Source organism: Ursus maritimus, unplaced genomic scaffold (genome assembly GCF_017311325.1).
Source record: "Ursus maritimus isolate PB19 unplaced genomic scaffold, ASM1731132v1 scaffold_10, whole genome shotgun sequence".
Lineage (NCBI taxonomy): Eukaryota > Metazoa > Chordata > Mammalia > Carnivora > Ursidae > Ursus > Ursus maritimus.
Genome location: NW_024423344.1, coordinates 4,675,649 through 4,697,328, shown reverse-complemented (window position 1 = coordinate 4,697,328; position 21,680 = coordinate 4,675,649). Strand labels below are relative to the sequence as shown.

The 21,680-nt window shown below is 38.0% G+C and overlaps 1 protein-coding gene and 1 long non-coding RNA gene across 8 annotated transcripts in view; one reads left to right on the top strand and one right to left on the bottom strand.

Annotated features, from left to right (window-relative positions):
• The window catches only part of SGCG (sarcoglycan gamma), a 139,312-nt gene extending 129,270 nt beyond the window's left edge, over positions 1-10,042 (bottom strand). For 3 of the 6 annotated variants that reach the window (XM_008692139.2, XM_008692143.2, XM_008692140.2), the window contains exon 1: positions 9,817-10,042. Coding sequence is in view for 1 of the 6 variants with exons in the window: in XM_008692138.2 (XP_008690360.1) it covers positions 9,817-9,870 (54 nt within the window). In the remaining 5 variants the exon portion in view is untranslated. The remainder of the gene's footprint in view (positions 1-9,816) is intronic. The other 3 variants (XM_008692142.2, XM_008692138.2, XM_008692141.2) reach the window with 2 other exon arrangements.
• LOC103664296 lies at positions 8,877-20,876 on the top strand. 2 transcript variants are annotated; one of them, XR_568975.1, is made up of 4 exons: positions 8,877-9,669; positions 15,462-15,533; positions 17,052-17,281; positions 20,681-20,876. It is a non-coding gene; the product is annotated as an uncharacterized LOC103664296 (long non-coding RNA). The 2 variants fall into 2 exon arrangements; XR_568976.1 differs by having other exon boundaries at positions 8,877-9,795.
• Positions 20,877-21,680: the final 804 nt, after the last annotated feature.

Genomic DNA, 21,680 nt, shown 5'->3' with positions numbered 1-21,680 from the left:
GGGATGAGTGCAACTACTGGATGGAGGTACTTCGTCTGCAGTTTGAGATTAGGGCTAGGGAGCCATAAGAAGTTTGCAGTGCTACAACTCATACCATTGCTAATGAAAGTCTGGCCTTTGAATTTTTCCCTCTCTTTTCCAAATGCAGCAGATTAACTTTTAAAAATCTGTTTGTTTAATGGGGGCAGGAGTCAGCCACATTCTGGATGTAACACAGAAATCATATCAAAAGCATATCCTATGGAAAAATTTTCCACAGTCCCATTTCCCCTCCCCAGCTTTATTGAAGTACAATTGGCAAATTAAAACTATATACATTTAAGGTGTACATCTTGATGTTTTGACATATATCGTGAAATGATCACCACAGTCAAGTTAATTAACACGTCCATCACCTCACATAGTTACTGTTTCTCCTTCCTTCCTTCCCTGGTCAGAACACCTAAATACTACCATCTTAGCAAATTTCAAGTCTACAAAATAGTATGAGATATACCTCACACCTGTTATAGTGGTATTCTCAAAAAAAGGCAGGAGATAACAAGTGCTGGCAAGAATGTGAAGAAATGGGAACACTTACACACTATTGGTGAGGATGTAAAATGATGCAGCCACTATGGAAAACTGTGTGGGGCTTCCTCCAAAAGTTTAAAGATAGAACTATCACATGATCTAGCAGTTCCACTTCTGGGTATATATTCAAAGGAAATAAATCAGGATCTTGAAGAGATATCTTCACTTCCATGTTCACCACAGCATTATTTAAAATAGCCAAGGTATGAAAACAAACTATGTGTCCATCAACACATGAACAGATAAAGAAAATGTGCGGTATGTATGCACTCTTAATTTTTTAGAGACTATTTTTTTAGAGCAAATAAAATTGAGAGGGAGGTACAGAAATTTGCCATATACGTCCTGTCCCCACACAGGCACAGCCTCCTCCATTACCAATATATCTCACCAGAACGGTACATTTTTTATCAAAGACGAAACTACACTGACACATCATAATCACTGAAAGTGATTTTTTCAGTAAACTGGAGTTTACCCTTGGTGTTTATGTTCTATGGGTTTGGACACATATATAGTGATATAGAACCACCAATATAAGAGTATTTTCTTTTTTGAAGCGGATGAGAAGGGTTCCATTAATTTTTTTTCTTTCCAGCTTTATTGGGGTGTATTTATTTATTTATTTATTTATTTATTTATTTATTATTTTTTTAATGATTTTTTTATTATATTATGTTAGTCACCATACAGTACATCCCCGGTTTCCAATGTAAAGTTTGATGATTCATTAGTTGCGTATAACACCCAGTGCACCATGCAATATGCACCCTCCTTACTACCCATCACCGGTTTATCCCATTCCCCCCCCTCCCCTCTGAGGCCCTCAGTTTGTTTCTCAGAGTCCATAGTCTCTTATGTTTCATTCCCCCTTCTGATTACCCCCCCTTTCTTTATCCCTTTCTTCTCCTACTGATCTTCCTAGTTTTTATGTTCCATAGATGAGAGAAATCATATGATAGTTGTTTAACAGATAACATAGTAAAAGCTTAAGGGGTACAACATGTTGATTTGATGCACTGCAAGATGATTGCCACCTTTTATTTTATTTGAAAAAATTATCCACAAATAACCAAAATCGACTGTTTAATGTGTAGCAAATAAAAGACAACATCACTTTTCAATATGTAGTTAATATTTTTAAAATAAGCAACATAGAAAAATCTGGAGTCCTTCCCAGTATGAAACTAAGAATACTTTATGAAACTACATAGTTTAAGGAAACTGTAAAATATTTACATGCCAAAAGAGGCAAACTTGTTAAAATAATTTTTAGGTTTTTCCCCTTATTTCCAATTTATATAAATCCTTCTTATCTCTTAAAGGAAAATGACCCTTCTGGCTCACCTCCATTTCATTACTGTATGTAGAAACAAAATCATAAACCAGGTAATCATGGCTTACTGATGGGTTACAATTTCCATTTTAAAATATGGGTTACATATAAACATTTCTCTAATTTTTTATATTTTGGGCTGTTGCAGCAGTTTTGTATAGTGACAAAATTCAAGGATGATCCTTAAATGTAATGTAATGTATACAACATATTCATGGTGATGCATATATTAAAATATTTTTTTTAAAAAAATCTCACTGTTCTACTTTTTATAAATTTAAGGTAGTTTACAGTCACATACTCAGTTTGAAATTTCAGCTCCAGAGAGGAAAGCAACATTTTTTTAAGTTTGTGAATTATGTCATTGCCCGAAGTAAAGAAGGTGAAGCAAAAAATAAAAAGGGACCAATTCCTTCTCTCCTAAAACTTTTGAGTATGAATGGATCAGTATTTTGTATGAAGTGATAAATAGTGTTTGTGCATCTGTTGGGAAAATGAACAAAGGCAACCTCATTCAAAAAGGAGTCAGAAGTCATTGGGCAGGGGCTCTCTTGCACTACTGCTCCTCACAGCCTACACAGACCAGCAGGAGGGAGTAAGATTTCCTCGCAACCAATGAGAAGCTGCCACAATTCAGTCACCTGCAGCCAATGAGAAGCCACTACGACTTCAAACTCTCATTTTCCTCCAAGGAACATTCGTTCAAAACAACCCCTCCCAACTTCCTTCTTTCTTCTACAAAAGGATGTTCTTCCCTGTTCTCCGGACTTGCCTATGGTTCCCCATAGTTTACGTGTCCCAAATTGCAATTTCTCTATTCTCAAGTAAACTAATTTGCTGCTTGGTAGGCTTTGCTAATTTTTAAGTTTGACAGTATCAATTTATGTGGAAAATTTTTCACAGCTAAAGTTATTTCTTTATAACTGCTTGCTTTCATTAGTATAGATCAAGATTTGGTAAATGATGGCCTGTGTGTCAAGACCGTTCACCTGTTCTTACAAGTAGAGTGTTCCTAAGCCACAGCGGTGCCTACTTGTTTACCAATGTCTATGTCTGCTACCACTGCCCAGTTGTGTAGTTGTGACAGAGATCTTACGGCCCACAAAGTCCAAAATATTTATTATCTGGCCCTTTATAGAAGAAGTTTGCCTACTCCTGATATATCTCATTGGAAATAGATTATATTGTAGATAGGCAAGTCATATTTTAGTTAGGTTTTACTATTTTAAAAATAAGCTTATTGTCTCATTATCATTGTTAATCCAAGAGGTGAATCTGATAATTATATTACATTCTTATGTCCCTTTCACTCCCTGTTGCAAAGTAAAAAAAGCCCTGAAATCAACTGGTACTTCCCTGAGTACCTGTTCTGATTACAAATTCATATTTAAGTTCTGAGTTTTATGTCACAAGACAAATAAAATACTCAAACCTCAATTTATTAGTTTCAAGCAACAAATCTCTCAAACTCTAATCAGTAACAAAACTGTCCTGATATCTATCCTTACTTTCCAACTAATATTTGGTAGAGATATTAATAAATAAAAACAAAATTTAGTAGTAAAGACATAGACAGCCCAAGAATAAATAATCAATGGGTTAGATAGCCAATTTAAATAATCCACAGATTACATAATTAACATAAATAAGAATTATCTTCATTGTAATATAACATTATTTAATACACCAATTAATTTATGTAATGACTTTATTGCTCATTTTAAAATTCCAGAAGTTGTTTAAAATTTGGTTTATTTAAAATTTAGATAAATGAATGTCATGGAGCTCTCTTACAATCTATCTCAGAGTATGACGTACAATGTATTTTTTATTGTTTCATAATTGTCTTTAAAAATAGGAAACATAGGAAATGTTCCCCCCAAATAATGAAAAGTATCACACATAGAGAGGTCTTCTAATATAAAGGACTGAGAAGACATGAGAGAGCCCCATTTGTACCACCAAGATACAGTTCTGCATAAAATGTAATACTTTAAAAATATGTAGTCAAGATTACAGGAAAGAATGGAACATTCTCGAGCCTAGAAAAAAGGATGGAAACGAAAGCCAGAGATAACTGGGGGGTCATGCTACACATAGTATGCAGGTTATTAGACCCATTTATGGGCCTAGAGACTGAGCCTGAATCTTAATGCCCGACAGAGATGGGAGAGTTGGCCTCTGTCTAGAGCAAAGCCAGAGCTCCCACATACAAAAGAAGTACAAAAAGAGATCCCTCCCTCTCTAAGGCTGTGGACAGAAAGACAAACCACTGCATAGAAAGCAAAATCATAAGCTTGCATCAGCCACAAGCCTGTACCATTTACAGGTGACAGTTTGTCCAAATTTATAACAAATATGTGCTGCTACAACCCCCAACCATGAAATTTACATAAAAACTGTTTTGGGACCCATAAAACCCCTGGTATCCCAGCAGAAGCCCAAGCAGAACCACTCCTAGAGACACTTTCACACCTGCTGCATTTGAAAGTCCTAAGAATAATTCTCAGTGTAGATGAGCTCACACAAAATAATTACAAATCACGGGAGCAATCGAACTATCATGATGTGGAATGATGGAATCAGCAGCCCGAGAAGAAATGGAAGATGGAAATGAGAAAGGCCAAAATGCCTCTAGTGGGAATTCGAGAAGGAGAAGGAGAAATAAACAAGATTGAAGCAATTTTCAAAGAGATAGTGACATCTACTTTTCCAGACATGTACAAAGTGTCAGCTGGAAGAATCATGCAGAACCCTAAGCAGACACTGTGGGACAGTTACCTGGGGCTTGAGACAGGTCAAATGAAGGGACTGATGATCATTCTTTTATTATTTCAGTTGGGTCGTTCTCACCATTCCCCTCTTACATACACCTCCAAGTCTGGATATTGGAAAGGAAAGGGGGACCTCCACACTGTTTTCCAGAGTGGCTGTACCAACTTGCATTCCCACCAAATATGTAGGAGGGATCCCCTTTCTCCACATCCTCTCCAACAATTGTTGTTTCTTGCCTTGTCAATTTTTGCCATTCTAACTGGCATAAGGTGGTATCTCACTGTGGTTTTGATTTGAATTTCCCTGATGGCTAATGATTTTGAACATTTTTTCATGTGTCTGTTAACCATTTGTATGCCTTCATTGGAAAAGTGTCTATTCATATCTTCTGCCCATTTTATGATTTGGCAATTTGTTTTTTGTGTATTGAGTTTGAGAAGTTCTTTGTAGATCTTGGATACCAGTCTTTTATCTGTAGTGTCATTTTCAAATATCTTCTCCCATTCCGTGGGCTGCCTCTTAGTTTTTTTGACTGTTTCCTTGGCTGTGCAGAAGCTTTTTATCATGACGAAGTCCCACAAGTTCATTTTTTCTCTCGTTTCTCTTGCCTTTGGAGATGTGTCATGAAAAAAGTTGCTGTGGCCGAGGTAGAGGTTGTTGCCTATGCTCTCCTCTAGGATTTTGATGGATTCCTCTGGAAAACAGTGTGGAGGTCCCTTAAAAAGTTAAAAATTGAGCTACCCTATGATCCAGCAATTGCACTACTGGGTATTTACCCCAAAGATACAGACGTAGTGAAGAGAAGGGCCATATGCACCCCAATGTTCACAGCAGCATTGTCCACAATAGCTAACTTGTGGAAGGAGCCAAGATGCCCTTCAACAGATGACTGGATTAAGAAGATGTGGTCCATATATACAACGGAATATTACTCAGCTATCAAAAAGAACGAGTTCTCAACATTTGGTGCAACATGGACGGCACTGGAGGAGATAATGCTAAGTGAAATAAGTCAAGCAGAGAAAGACAATTATCATATGGTTTCTCTCATCTATGGAACATAAGAAGTAGGAAGATCAGTAGGAGAAGAAAGGGATAAAGAAAGGGGGGTAATCAGAAGGGAGAATGAACCATGAGAGACTATGGGCTCTGAGAAACAAACTGAGGGCTTCAGAGGGGAGGGGGGCGGGGGAATGGGATAGGCTGGTGATGGGTAGTAAGGAGGGCATGTATTGCATGGTGCACTGGGTGTTATATGCAACTAATGAATCATCGACCTTTACATAAAAAACCAGGGATGTACTGTATGGTGACTAACGTAATATAATAAAAAAATATTTAAAGAAAAAGGAAAGGGGGGAAAAAGCAGAAAGGCAAAAATGAGGCCGTACAATATGATGATATGTGAAGGATGACAGAACTGTTGCTTCAGGTAAGTATGAATACAATGAAAATCTTCATAAAACAGAAAGTACCAGTGGGCTAGTCAACATCTCACTATAACATCTCGAGACTTGCTAGTGGAATACTGTGTTCATAAGATACTATTTTATCTATTTTATTGGCCTTCTGTATTTGCCCGATTTAGTAAAAAGTCAGAGAAAAATATTTAATTAGAAAAACGAAGACATCAGAGTTGCCTTCAAGAAGACTCGCCGCAGAGTTTCCAAAGAATTCTGAGTTTTTTAAGGGCACCAAGGTTCCCAGTGCTCATGCTTTACACGAGTTAATGTTAAACTTAAATGTGATGGCCTTCTTTTTCCTTGATTTGAAGTATTCCCAGCACTAGTCATGTGGTCTACTCATTTGAGCTATTTTGCATTCACAAGAAGAATGAGAGGCAGGACTGACTGGAGCAGTCTTCTTGGGCGCTCTGCTGCGGTGGGAAGCATGGGTTTGGTGTCAGGTCTGCTGAGCCATCACCTTAGCAAATGATAGCCTCTCTGGGCCCAGTTTCCATCTGTGTTAAGTGGGTCCCCCCTCACAGGGTGTTTGTGAAGACGGATGAAACGTAACGCACGCCTGCCATGCCAGGCTTTAAGTAGGAGCTCAGTCAATGGGGTACACACAGCACTTTCCTTTTGAGAGCAGGTGTTAGAAGTCAGGTGGACAGTATCAAGCTCCACATGTGAGGAGGAAATTCTCTGGAGAATAATTTGTTAGACATTTACCTCAAATCATTTTGGATTAAGGGGGATTATAAACAAACAGATTGAGTCAAGAATCTTAAGGAAGAAGGACACAGAGGAGGAACCATGGCTCCCAAGAGCGGCCATTGGTCAGGACAGCGTGGCCTAGCGGGAGCTGGGAGGAAAAACAAAGCAAACGGTCCTTTATATACAGAGGGCAGCTGCACCTCATGCCTTCGAAATGCAAGACAGCCTCAATTATAATCCAACCCACAGAATTCCATGTAAATAATCCAGTGACTCATAAAGACATTCTTTATAAAAACACAACTTTTTTACAGCCTTCGCCTTTTTATACCCGTTATTTAGGGCCTTTGTCTTCAATGCAATATGATTTTAGTTAAGGTTTCCTAGTTTTTAAATTTTCCCTTTTTTCATTCGTTCACTTATTGTACGTTATTTTTGAAAAAGGAATTTAGGAACAAATATTAAAGTCTACTAGACAAAATATCACAAGCATATTTCTATAAATTAATACCTGGCTCATGTTACTTTTCCAATTAAGTTTTCATTGTTTTATTATTAATGTAAGTATTAATGTCATCATACTTTATTATAATGGACTGACTCAGGGTTTTGTGTGTGCAGCAACCGAGCCCACCTACATGTTGAGAATCTAATTTAGGTGACCTCAGCCAGGGGTCCAGATCTGGCTTCAAGAACTGTTAACCTCTTGAAATCCGGTCCAAGTAGCAGATCTAGAACTATCTCCAGGTTTTCAAAGGAATCCATGACCTTAAGATAGTTAGGAAGCATTATTTTACTATCTCTTTCCTTCTCCTGCTGTCTCCTATTCCAACACAAATATTTCCCTCATACCTAACAAAATGATATGCTAAAAAGACAAGTTGTCATATGTAGCTATTTCATTTCCTAATTTAGAAGGTATGTTCAGAAATTTATATGCAAATACACTTCAAAGAAGGGATACTATACAAATAACCCTGTATTTGCACCACTCACAACACATAACCAGTTGTGTTTACTTCACATAAATTCAACTGCAGAAGACATAATGAAATGGCATTTTTTGAAAAATCACAAAGCAACATCACCTAAGTCCTTAGGAAATTAAATGTTTGGGTTATTATACTATGATCATCATGTCCATATAAATCACTTTCTAACAGTACAACTCTAGAGAAAGAAATAAAATTAGCATTACTTTTTTGCTTAACTATAACTATGTCCATAGATATCTGTCCATTTTACCAAAAGAACATTAGGAGATCTTGAAGGACACAATCTTAACAACTAAACATCAGAATGAGGGTCTGATGAAAGTCATACCCAAGATAATGAAATGATGCTGATTAAAATGTAATACTGTACATATATACATATGAAATATCCTCCAGCCACAATTAATGAGTATTATTATCCTCATTAACACTGAGAGAGGTGTTTTTTTAATAGTTTTAAAAAAACAAACAAATTGTTAAATGTCAAAGTTTCTTGATTTATAGTCTACTTATGCATGTCTAATTTATTAAACGGATTGTTCATCACTATATTTTTCCCAAGATTAAAGAGGTATCTTACAGATTATGATTATGGTGCAGGACAACTTTTCTCTACTTGTAAGCCCACAGTAGAGATATACTATGTGCATTAATGATTTAGGTGTAATATCTACTAAATATTGTGCCTAACGATTCAGTAATAATAAACATTAAACATCAAAAGAGCATAAGGATTTGCACAGAAAGATATTTGAAAACATGATTCAATAACTTTAAAAATTTACTATATGATATTTTTACACATGTGGAGTGGATGTCAGTTTGCTAATCACTTTGGAAGCCCTTTTTCTAGAGAGGAAGTTCTCATACCAGAGACACTGAACCTTTTGGTAAAATATTCCACTACCAAAACCCAAGAGATCAGCTTACATATATTTTTGAGTAATATTGTAAAATCTGTTTTTCAGGTTTTTTTTTATAGCCTTCTCATATTAAAGGAAGAAAAGCACAAGGAGAGCCATATAAAAAGATCTGCTTTAAGTGAAAAATAAACACAATTCCATGGCTTTACAAACACAGATTTACCTGTTTTAAGGAACACCCAGCAGCATTCATGCAAAAATACCATACATATATAGCATGTCATCACTAAAAATCTCCTTGTACAACATTTGGTATCACTTGAGTTATTTCACGGAAAAATTGTAAGTAATTGTACCACTATTTATAAACATCAGACCATCCAGTAGTGATTTAAAACTTACCAACTGCCTGACTCTGGTTTAACCAAATAACATGCAAAGACATAAATACCAACCATGGGAACTTTAGAGGGTAGTGGGTATAAGGGGAGATCATCAAGTTATATCACACAAGACTGTGTGAGCCGCCGTCATTTTAAGGATTTCTGTTTCCCCTCTAAAATGCCCAAGTAAACCCTGTGCAACTTTGCACTTCCTGGTGCAGCCACTCTGCTCACTCAATGTCAACGGACAGAGTAGTCAGCAATCCAGGGCAATGTTTTTGGCAAAATCAATTTACAGAAAACAAGCTCATTCTTATTTTCGTTCTCTCTCGTCCGCACACCCCCCCCGCCCTCCTCTCTCTCCCTCACCCCCTCCCTCCGTCCCTACCCTTACTCCCCACAAGACGAAGTTATTCAAGTGTTATGTCAGAGTGCTGATCAGTTAGCAAAGTTTTTCCGGCAAAGAAAGGCCGACTGTCTAAACTACATTTCATACTTGCCCCAGAGCCCTTGTAGACCGGCAGACGAGGAAGGAAAACCCTGTTTGGGGCAGAGAAGATGCAGAGGGAAAGGACGCAGGGTGGGAAGGTAGGTTTGGGGTGTTGGGGATAGGCTGCAGAGGAGACAGGGGATCCTAACAACGGAGGAGTTAGTTTAGGGGGCTGGAAGAGAAGGAAGGACGCGGAAATTGGGGGAACTGAGAAGGAAGTGGTGGTACGTGACCGTTCTCTTTACCTGCTGTACTTCTTGGGGTCCGGGTGAGCAAACGGCCACTGTATTTCCCTTCATTCCCGACGGGATGAGACCACTCTCTTCTCTCCCGACAGCGCGGGCCTCGGCTCCGTCCTCCTTGCTCGGCGACCGCAGCGACTATTCTGCTTCTGGGCGGGGGAGCCGCTCCCCCAAGCTGCGGGTGCCCACATCCCCGCCCGGGCTCCGGGCGCCACTGCCCGGGCGCGAGCGGAGGCGGAGGCCAGACACCCCGGGGGAGACTCGGCCCGGCTACGGCACCGCCCCTGGGCAACCCCGCGGGCGCCTGCAGCAGTCGGGGCGCCCCCAGCGGGCCGCACACCACAGCCCCCCGCACGGGGCCAGCGCGCCCGGCTCCCTCTCCTGCGCCCCCTTCCAGCCCCATCACCGCGCTCCCCCCACGCCCCTCTGCCCCTCCCACAACGGCCAGCACCCCTGCATGACTCCCTCGTCCTTCGCGTCCCACCGTCCAGCGCTCCGCTACGACCCCTGCATCCCCATTCCGTCCCACGCCCCTCCATGTCCAGGACCTCCTGTCTCCGCGCTCTTCTCGCGTCCACCCCGGCCTCCCTGCCCTCTGCTCGGCCCCCACGGTCGCGCACGCGCGGGTCGCTGAGCAGGGCACTCGCACACGCCGGCTCGCAATCGGCTCCTCTTTGGCCGCCCGCGGGGGCGCCTGCATCTTTTCCCCTTCGGTCCAACTGCGTCTGCCTAATACATCCCGGGCTTGGAGCTCGGGGGAAGAACTCATTTTCCCACCTGGGCTCCTAGTCCCTTGCAATTAAAACAGTCAGCGCCTTCCTAATTTGAGGCGTTTTAGGGCGTCCCTGTTGAGGGAATGGTTCCATTCACGAGGTTCTAGAGTCTGGCCAAGAACCACTTGGGCTTCAGAAGCTGCGCGGTTTCCTCCGAGACTCTTGCAAAGCAAGGGCGAGGTCCCGCCGCTAGGAGGCATCCCTCGGGATTTGCAGAAACTTGGCGGTGGCAAAAATATTGCCACACTTTATTAGCTCTTTGAATCAGGCTCCGAAGTAGTGAGTGCTGACCCATTACTTTTAAGAAGCCTCTTTTACTCTATTTTTCTCAAGGCCTGAAGAGGTTCGCTCAACTGTGTTTATATGGCATATAGTTATCCTATTAGTGCTTGTGTATTCCAATTGTTTATTTTTTGGTTGACATCCACATGTACACTTGGACGCCTTCACCTACGCAGGAGAGTGACTTGGTTTTAGCAGTTTTGTGTCTGCAGAATGGTACGGGTATCTGAACATGTTTGGTGAATGTGCTCGGAGGTAAATTCTCTCATTCCTGAAAGGATCATTTTGGTGTACTTTATGATTTTTTAGATGGAGATATGCTACTGTGTTTGAAACCAAATGGAAACATAAAAATGCTGGAGAATTTACACATGTTTTTCATGTAACGAAATGGATAATTGCAAGGCATAAGTGTTTACAACGCTTAGATTGCATCAAAGCAAACTTTTTCAAAGGTAGAAGTCAAAAGGGGATAAGTCAGTTTCCCAGAGAAGTCCAATGAAAACCTTCATTAATTATTCTCTACCTCATATGTGATAGTGACAACTATTTCTTTCAAAAACTTTACTCTCACAAGGACAGATAAGACTGACATAGGTTGAGATATACTATTAAGGATGCATTAATCATTTTCTATTTTACAGGCAGCATAATGAAAAGAACTGTGACTTGTTGCTCTAAAAATGTCCCTACTATCCAGTAAAGGTTTCCATGTATATATTTGTGTCAAAGAATTCAAAAGTTATTAATGCATTTTATTTTTTATTTTTTATAATAATATTTTTTATTATGTTAGTCACCATACAGTACATCCCTGGTTTTTGATGTAAAGTTCCATGATTCATTAGTTGCGTATAACACCCAGTGCACCATGCAATACGTGCCCTCCTTACTACCTATCACCAGCCTATTAATGTATTTTAATTGCCAAAACTAGCATGATCTGAGTCAGGACTTCTCTTTTGTTGACTTAGAAAGAAGTAACTGGTCAATGCTGTGGCTGATGAGAACACCGAGGATCCAGAGCACATGCCATAATTCTCCTGGCAGAAAAGCGAAATATATCCAAAGCAGTACAGGGGAAAAAACCAGGAGTGTGTACAGGGTATGAAGGCTCAGTGTGATTGAGCACCTTATCAGTAAAAAATATTTCGAGCAACCCAGTACATGGATATTTATTTGTAAATTATATGCATTTCTGACAATATATTATATTGTATGCATAAAATTAACATTACATTATAAAACAAATAGGAATTTAAAAGGAAAGATAAATGTACATACAAATAAGAAAAGTATTGGAATGAAATGAGAATCTCCACTCACCCTCTCCGCAATGAAACAACCATAAGTGGTGAAAGCATTAAAAAAAAAAAAAATTAAAGTCTCTGGAAATTGCCCCAAGGGCGTACATCAAATGAAGAAATATTTATTCATGAAAATCTACTAAATTTTGGTAAGAGAGCAAAAATCTGGGCCACAACCCACTCTTCCAGCTCCCAGTTCAATGTCACGCAAGGAAGCTCCAGTCTGAATGAGCGCAGCTGAGAAGATGGCCTCTCTTCCCCAGTTCTGGGTCTGGGATATTGGCTTCTCCCTGGGAGGGGCAGTCCTCCATTTTCAGCCCCAATCCCCCATAAACATTATTCCAGGCAGATGTGACTGAGAAGTGTGGGGCTTTCCACCTACCCAGCCACCACTGTGAGGTAGAAACTCTACCCCAGGTGTAGAGGAGTTAAGAACATCGGGCTACTACTGCTGTCCCCGCCATAGCTCACTCATAGGGTGGAGGTTCCATGTTGGGAGAGGAGAACAGAATACCAAGGGCTTCAGACCCCAATCTAAGACCTCTGCTCAGAGAGCAGCTCTAGCTTGGGGGTAGTGGGGCAGAGGTTCTGTGCTGTGGGAAAGACAGGCTGTACCATACCCCCCTAGCTCTCCCTAGGAAGACTAATTTTATTTAGAAGAGACAGTGGGGAAGTTCATACCTAAGGGCACTGTCAGAAACACTGGAGATCTTGGTAATAAGCAATTAAGAGAAGGATGGTAGCTCCCTGATAGCAAAAAGCTAAGTAAATGGTAGACCAGCTAGAAATTTAACAGAGAAAACCAGGAAAGAGAAAGGAGCCCTCTTGGGGTGGAAGAAGCTATGAGACTTGCAAAGGGGCTGGACTGTAATTGGATCTAACAGTGAAATAGTTATGCCCAGGTGTTGGTAAAAATAACACAGAAATCCACTAGCAATTAATGGAGGCTCAGAACTGAGTGTGATATTCACAGAGGTGAACAGGCAGAAGTTTAATAGGGATGTCAGGGAAAAAAGTCTCCAAGGCTAAACTGACCAAGAAAGAAAAAAGAGGACTCAAATTCCCAAAGTTGGAAATAAGAGAGAGACTATCCTTACCAACCTTAGAGGAAAGGATTATAAGGGAATATTGTGAACAACTGTATGCTGACAAATTATATAATATACATGATATATGCAAACAAATATGAAAGAATGAAGTGTGTTACCTTCTTTAAATCATGCACAAAAGTTAACTTAAAATGGATCATAGGCCTCAATACAGGAGCTTGAAGAAAAGACTCTCAGGAGAAAACATCAGAGTAAATCCTTGTAACCTTGGGTGAGGCAAATCACAAGAAACAAATGAAAAAAATAGACATATTTGGTCTCACCAAAATTAAAAATGTTTGTCCTGCAAATTATATTATCAAGAAGCTGAAAAAAAAAAAACACATACAGGAGAAAAATACTTACAAATCATTATTATCAAGAAGCTGAAAAAAAAAAAACACATACAGGAGAAAAATACTTACAAATCATATATCTAACAAGAGACTTATAACCAGGTATATAAAGAACTTTTACAGCTCAGCAGGAAAAAGACAACCCAACAAAAAATAAGCAAAAGATCTGAATAGATATTTCTCCAGAGAAAATACACAAATGACCAGTAAGTGCATGAAAAGATGCTCGACATTACTAGGCATTAAGGAATACAAACCAAAATGAGAAACCACTACACATCCCCTAGAAAGGCTGTAACAAAACAAGACAAGTAATAGCAAATGTTGGCAAGGATGTGGGGCAATTCTTAGTACACCAAGAGGCATAAAAACATATTTTCACACAAAAACTTGTATACAGATGTTCACAGTAGCGTTGTTCAGAAGAGCCCAAATCCAGACACAGCGGAAATGTTTGTCTACTAATGGATGCATTTAAAAAATATCGTCTATCCATACAATGGAATGTAATTCAGCTGTAAAAAGGAATGAGGTGCTGATACGTGCTACAATATGGATGCACCTTGAAAACATGCAGCCTGACAGAAACTAGTCACACAACATCATGCGGTGTTATTCGACTTATGTGCAATGTCTGGAAAAGACACTGAGGGGGTAATAATCTGTTACTGAGATTGTGGTGATCATTGCACACCGCTGTGGATATACTAAAAGTCTCTCTCTCTCTCTTTTAAAGATTTTATTTATTTATTTGACAGAGAGAGAGAGCACGCTTGCACAAGTGCACAAGCAGGGGGAGAGGCAGGCAGAAGGAGAAGCAGGGTCCCCGCTGAGCAAGCAGCCTGGTGCGAGGCTCCATCCCAAGACCCTGGAATTATGACCTGAGCCAAAGGCAAATGCTTAACCAACTGAGCCACCCAGTCACCCCTAAAAGTCTCTTAATTGTATACTTTAAGTAAGGTAAATGTATATGATCTGCTAATTATATCTGAATAAAGCTACTAAACAAAGTGCTTAAAAATAAAAATAGTAACACACTTCCATGATGTTGGGCAGAAGTCAGAGGAGAGACAGGTCCAAGTAGCCATTGTTTCTGCTTTTACCTTTTCTTCTGTAATTAAAACTAAATGAGAATAAGGTTTCAGGTCACTTCTATAAAATCCATTCCCTTTCTGACATATTTACTTCTATGATAATGTCCCTGTTTTTTTTTTTCTTTGCACTATATTTCATAAGACAGACTGTAAGCCAAGGGTTCTTTCTGTGACTGTGTTTATGTGTAAATTGGTACAGTGTATGTGTCAGAATTATCAATTGTGACTTTAAAATTCAGAGGGACACCATGATGTGATAAAAGAACATTGAACTTTGTGCCAAGGGTCCTGGTTAATTTAAATTTAATTCCTACATCCAGCCATCTTTTCTGTAGTGAGAGCTATCTGCATGGGCCCAATGCTTTTCATCTATGATTGAGACTATTGCACAAAATGATCCCTAAAATTTTTTAAAATTAATCTTTAAGGGCGCCTGGGTGGCTCAGTCGTTAAGTGTCTGCCTTCGGCTCAGGGCGTGATCCCGGAGTTCTGGGATCGAGCCCCACATCAGGCTCCTCCACTGGGAGCCTGCTTCTTCCTCTCCCACTCCCCTTGCCTGTTTTCCCTTTCTTGCTGGCTGTTGCTCTCTCTGTCAAGTAAATAAATAAAATCTTTAAAAAAAATAAAATTAAATTAATCTTTAAAAGTGCTTTTTTCTGTTTTATTTTAAATGTTCAATTTTCTGTATTGATGATTGTGTCCCAAGAAAGGCTAGAGTTTTGAATGTGCCTGTGTTTCTTCCCTGTAGGCCATGTGCCCTCCCTGCGCCTAAAATCACTATTGTTCTACAAGTGACTGATTGTGAACATCCCTAACCTGGGTACGTAAAGGCAGTCTCGTGTCGTGTGAAGAGTCTATCTGGGCCCAGAGATCATGGGCTGTGATCTCTTTCTGCTGGTCATTGTAAGACCTTTGTTAAGTTACGTAGTCTTACACCTCCACTTCCTAGTCTATAATATGAGGGTAAAAATTAGAACTTAAGTCATAGGAATGTTGTAAGAAATACATGAGTTAACGTTTATAAAACACAGAGCACGATTCCTAGCATCTAGGAAGTTATTTTTTAGGTAGGCCATCTTTTCTTTTTTTCAATGCTAAGATGGGCCGCTTTTCCCTGGCTACTCCACAAAACGTTAGGAGTAAGGAAGATACTTTTGAATGTCCTAACTAGCTGACATTTGTTGTAAATTGCTTCATGTTCATATGTATGTATATATTCATATGTATATAATATTTAAATACCATGTTCACACTCACATAACATAAAATTTAAAATACATATGTGATGTGGTGTGCTTTAAATAGAGTAGTGGATCTTTGCAACACTCAATGAGCTTATGAGAAAAAATGGTTAGACACATATAATACTGTGGGCCTCTGCTTGTGTGGGCCAGAGTTTTGACAGTAAAATTTCAATTTCAACAATCTAGGACTATGTATGAGGTTATATTTTTTCTTTTGTGAAAAAGAATCATTAAAACAATAATTTCTGTTGTATTACTATCTAATATTTCATTAAGAAGGTTATTTTAATATCCAACTCTGTTAAATAATTTCAAAATAAAATATATTCCTTAAACTTAATATTAGACTATTAGAAAAATTAATATTTTCCCTTGATTTTTTTTCCCTTATTCATGTAGTGTCAAAAATTTTCTCAAGGCAAAAGATGATAAAACTATTCAAAAGAGACGTTCTGGGGGTTTATGCCCAAAGACCATCAATCCAGGGCCTTGTAACTAAGTGACCCAAAGTTGACCAACTTCCTGCCGGGGGGGTCCCACTGATATCCTGAAGCCCTAAGGACCAGAAGCTGAGGGAGAGTCAGAGGCATGTCCCTTGACATGGTTGAATGCAAGCTGGGGAAAACAGGCTGGGTGCATCACAGTGACTGCAGGTGACACACTGCTTTATAGGTACAAGTCGGACCAAGTGTCCAAGAAATCTTGGCAGATGGAAAGGGGGCTTAAGCATTGATACAAGTCATAGCCAATCATATTTGGGCCGTATATTCTTGGATCAGAGTATTTACCACTCATGTTTCTGATTGAAATTTCTGTGTATTTGTAAAAGTCTCAAAAGAAGAAGGTGGAGGTACTTTTGAGATGCTTCTTTTCATGTTATTTTGTCCAGGATACTTGGCATAATTGTGGTTTGAGAAAGTGGTCAGTGGTGTGTAGGAGGACCCAGAAATATTAGTGGTGGGATTTAATAGCATTGTTATTATTTTTGTAAGGCAGTGACTTACACAAATATTTACTTTTCTCTCATGTTGTGTGTCAAGCATTGTAGTTGGGCTGCCGCTGCTGCTTGTGTCTCATAGGTTTTCTCATTCCAGGATCCTGGCTAGAGGAGTAGCCCTTATTGGAGGCAAGCCGTCCTTAAGGAAAAAATCAAGAGAGCTGACGGAAACACGCAATGTATCTCAAAGCTCCTGTCTCAACCTGGCACATGTCAACCCAAGTACATTCAACTTCCAAAGGAAGTCACCTGCCCAGACCTCACATCAGCGGACCCTCAATGCATATGCTTATCCCTCACAAAACCCTGCAGGTCACTTGCTCATAGGTGGGTGTGCATAATCCCCTACATTATTTGGAGTCTAAAGTCTAAAACATATAGTTTGGAACAATAATGCAATCTACCACACTGGTAGAGTATTGATTAACTTAAGACGTAGTAAAATTTAACAGTGCCCGATTTTATTATTGAGTTTTCATTTTCTACCTTAAAAACTCAGCCAGTTTTACATAATTTCAAAACAAAAAGACTTATGCTGTGTGATTTGATTAAATGACTTCATGTGGAATGACACTTTTTCACATTTACAACAATTACACTTTCTTTCTTTTGCTGGGACACTGGGTTTTTAGTCTGGGGCATGCTTTCCCTAACTCTGGGTCACTTGGTACCAACTCAGAAACACAGCTCCCTAATTGATTCATGATTATCTATGTGTATATTCTGCACGATTTTCTTGTTAAATCTGCATATCACATTATAAATCATGATTCCCAGGGACAGATGTCTCTTTAAAGTCAAATACTATTTCTATAGTATTTTATTGGTATAACAAACATATTAAACAATAAATAAGAATACTTTAAAAAATATTGCTGCACCTATCAAAGATGATGGATATTCCAGATGATTTTACATACTCTTAATTTTTATAAACTTGAGTTATTTCAAAATATTTCTTTTTACTATCATTAATGAAATCAATGAGCAATGCAATGGAATTTTGTTTCGGCATTCCAACAGGCCATCATTAATAACAAGTACTGTGTGCAATGATCACATAGTCACTTGCTTTTTTCTTTTGTTCAATTCAGTTATTTTCTGTAGTGAACATTTCCAATTTCTCTTTGAAATTTATTTCCTTAGCCATAGTAACATTTGGTTTTATAGATGATTTTCATTTTCAAAGCTTTCACATCTATTTTTTCATTTCTAATCTCATAACATCCATGAGAGATGGTCTGTTAAATGATTTGCTATGTAGCAATAGACTTTGAAGTTTCATTGAAATGCACCCTGACATTTCTTTAAATCTCTTCTATTTGCTTTCACTTTATTGAAATCATTTTGATTATGTGATAATAAAAGTTAATGGCCCAGATTTTTTCCAGTGCATGAACATGTTGGGAGTGGTCAGGCATATTCTGAAATGCAATGGACTCTTTATGCCCCTAATATCATTTGTGTATTATTCTTTCAGTACATTAAGTGTGCCTCAGTGTCTAAAAGTAATAATTTCAGCCTGACAGAATATGTTATTCCTGACGATTATTTATCTAATAGTATAATAGATCATTAGTCCCTTTCCTGTTAGCTTTCCACATTTCTTATCCTTTATTCACTGTATATTTTCATTGAATTTTTCACAGAAGAAACTCCTATCCATTTCTTAGAATTAATAACCTTAATTTAGAATAGTTAAAATGATGGCCATCATCTTGTATCACCATGAAACTTCAATAACTCCTAATTTAATCAATTTTAATATAATTTACAAAATGTTGTAATAAAGTAATTTCCAGAGGCATAGTAATGTTATACACTAAATGTGATTCCCGGTCCTTCTCAACTCTCTTCTCTTTCCTCTTTCCCCTTTTTATATTAACAGACATTTTTATTTCAACTTTCTCTTTCTCTCCCTATCTTACTCTTTTTTGTTTTGTGTTACTTTGTGATTTCTCTTCACTTTCTTTTTCTTTCCATCAACTTTTCTTCTTTTACTTCTGTCCAACATCTGTTTTTCTTTTCTACTTACTCATCTCATTTCATTTCAGATTTTTTTCTTTAATTGATGTTTTCACTTCTAAAATTTTCTTTTTTCTTCTTTTTCAATCATTCACTATTAATTCCACAAAACAATTCATCAAAATCTCTTTTGTGTCATCTAGCATGAGGAATGATTTGAACATTAGTAGGTCTCAGTTATGCCCATCTGAAAAAAATAAAACTTAACAGACCAAAAGAGAGGCCTAAAGTCTTTGAATAAGTGATGAATCCAAGTATTACCAGCACTTACATAAAAAGGAAAAAAAAATGTATGGCAAAAGAAGAGAAAAATTCTTCTCATAACATAGAAATAAAAGAAATAAAGAGTAATTTGGGAAGGAAAGGCAAACTTCTTAGGAGATAGATTCTGAAGATACAATAAGTCCATAATGGGAGTAAGAGAAAGAACATGGGCCTGATGGAGGGAGAGATGTAGCAGTGGGGAAAAGTGAGAAAATTTCTCTTAAAATGAAGAAAGTTGTGGATATTTACTTAAAATTTTACCACGTTTGAAGCAGGGCATGTATTGCATGGAGCACTGGGTGTTATATGCAAACAATGAATCATGGAACACTACATTTTGATGCTAATGATGTACTGCATGGTGAATAACATATCATAATTTAAAAAAATTAAAAAAATTAAGCAGAATTATAGGCCGGTGATGGATATTAAGGAGGGCACGTATTGCATGGTGCAGTGGGTGTTATACACAAGTAATGAATCATGGAACATTATATCAAAAACTAGGGATGTCCTGTATGGTGACTAACATAACATAATAAAAAATTATTTAAAAAAATAAAGCAGAATTAAAGAGATCATAATTTTTTTAAAAATTGAATAACAAAAACAAACTTCTAATTATGAAACAAATAAGCTGCATGGATATAAAGTACAGCATGGAGAATATAGTCAATAATATGGTAATAACTTTGTATGGTGACAGATAGTGACTACATTATCATGGTGAGCATTTCATAATGTATATAAATGTCAAATCAATGTGTTGTATGCCTGAAACTAATATAATATTGCATGTCAACTACACTTCAACAAAAAACATAATTTATTGACAATATCTGGAAAGAAATATAAATGGCTAGTAAGGAGATGGAATCAGCTTTAGAATTTCTTTGTTAATATTAAATATTGGAAGATAATAAACACATTTTCAGATTTATGATTTAGTAGAATTTGACTTCTGCTAATATAACATTTATGTCAAACAGCAAAAGGAATATTTTCAAATGTGTGAGGACTATAAAACTATACCACCATGTCTTATCTCTAGAAATATTGAATATTTAAGAAAAATATTATATATTGAAAGGGAGTAATGAAAGGAATAAAAATATGATAAACTTCTGTTTCTTATGGGAGAGTCTACAAAAACTATTTGTTTCTCATGGTGACAGAGAAGGTAATTTTTTATAATGATAAAATCATTAGAATAAAATTAGCTGTATAACTTCAAAATCCTAAATCACCAAAAACAGGATTGTTTTTGGCTATTTGAGGGAAAAAGTGAAGGAAATAATGGAACAAACTAAATATGTTAAAGTTTTTTTTTTTAATTAAAAGAGAAATGTAATTTAACAGAAACAAAAAAAGTACGATGAGGATATAATGGACTCTGGATTTGCAAACTCACATTTTTCCTATCCTCTTCTCTCACAGAGATGTGGAAAAGCTGAAAATTAGATTTCCATACTATGCTGAAGCTGGTGTCTCAATGTGATTAGGTGCCAATAATCATGTAAGTGCAGTCATCCATAGAATCTTTGATGTGGCACTGAGTCAGCCACTTGAGGAAAGAAGTTGGACCCAGGCCACTTGGTTTGTTGTCATGGATCATGGGAGGAGACCTGAATAATGTATTTGATGAAGTGATACCCCATCATCAGAAAATACACATGCTTTTGAATGCTCATGGATCATTTAAAAAAAAAAAAAAGAGGATTTTTTTTTCCTTTGGGTAAATACCCAGTAGTGAAATTGTTGGATCATATGGCATTTCTTTTTTAAATTTTTTCAAGGAAACTCCATACTGTTTTCCACAGTGGCTGTACCAATTTACATTTCCACCAACAGTGTACCAGGATTTCTTTTTTTCCACATCCTCATCAACACTTATTTCTTGTCTTTTTGATTTTAGCCATCAGGTATAGGTGATATCTCATTGTAGTTTTGATTTTCTTTTCCCTGAAGATTAGTGACGTTGAGCATCTTTTCATGTGTCTGTTGGCCATCTGTATGTCTTTTTCAGAAAAATGTCAGCTCAGGCCTTCTGCCCATTTTTTTTTTAAGATTTACTCATTTATTTGAGAGAGACACAGAGAGAGAGAGACAGAGAGAGCAAGCAGGGGGAGGGGCAGAGAGAAGGAGGGGGAGAGAGAGAATGTTCAGCAGACTCCCCACTGAGTGCAGAGCTTTCCAGGAAGCCTGCCAAGGGGCTTGATCCCACGACCCTGAGATCATGACCTGAGCAAAAATCAGGAGCTGGATACTTAACCAACTGAGCCACCCAGGCACCCCTGCCCATTTTTTAATCAGATTGTTTGATTTTTTGGTGTTGAGTTTTTAAAGTTCTTTATATATTTTGGATATTAACCCCTTGTTGAATCTATCATTTGCACATATCTTCTCCCATTCACTAGGTTACCATTTTGTTTTGTCG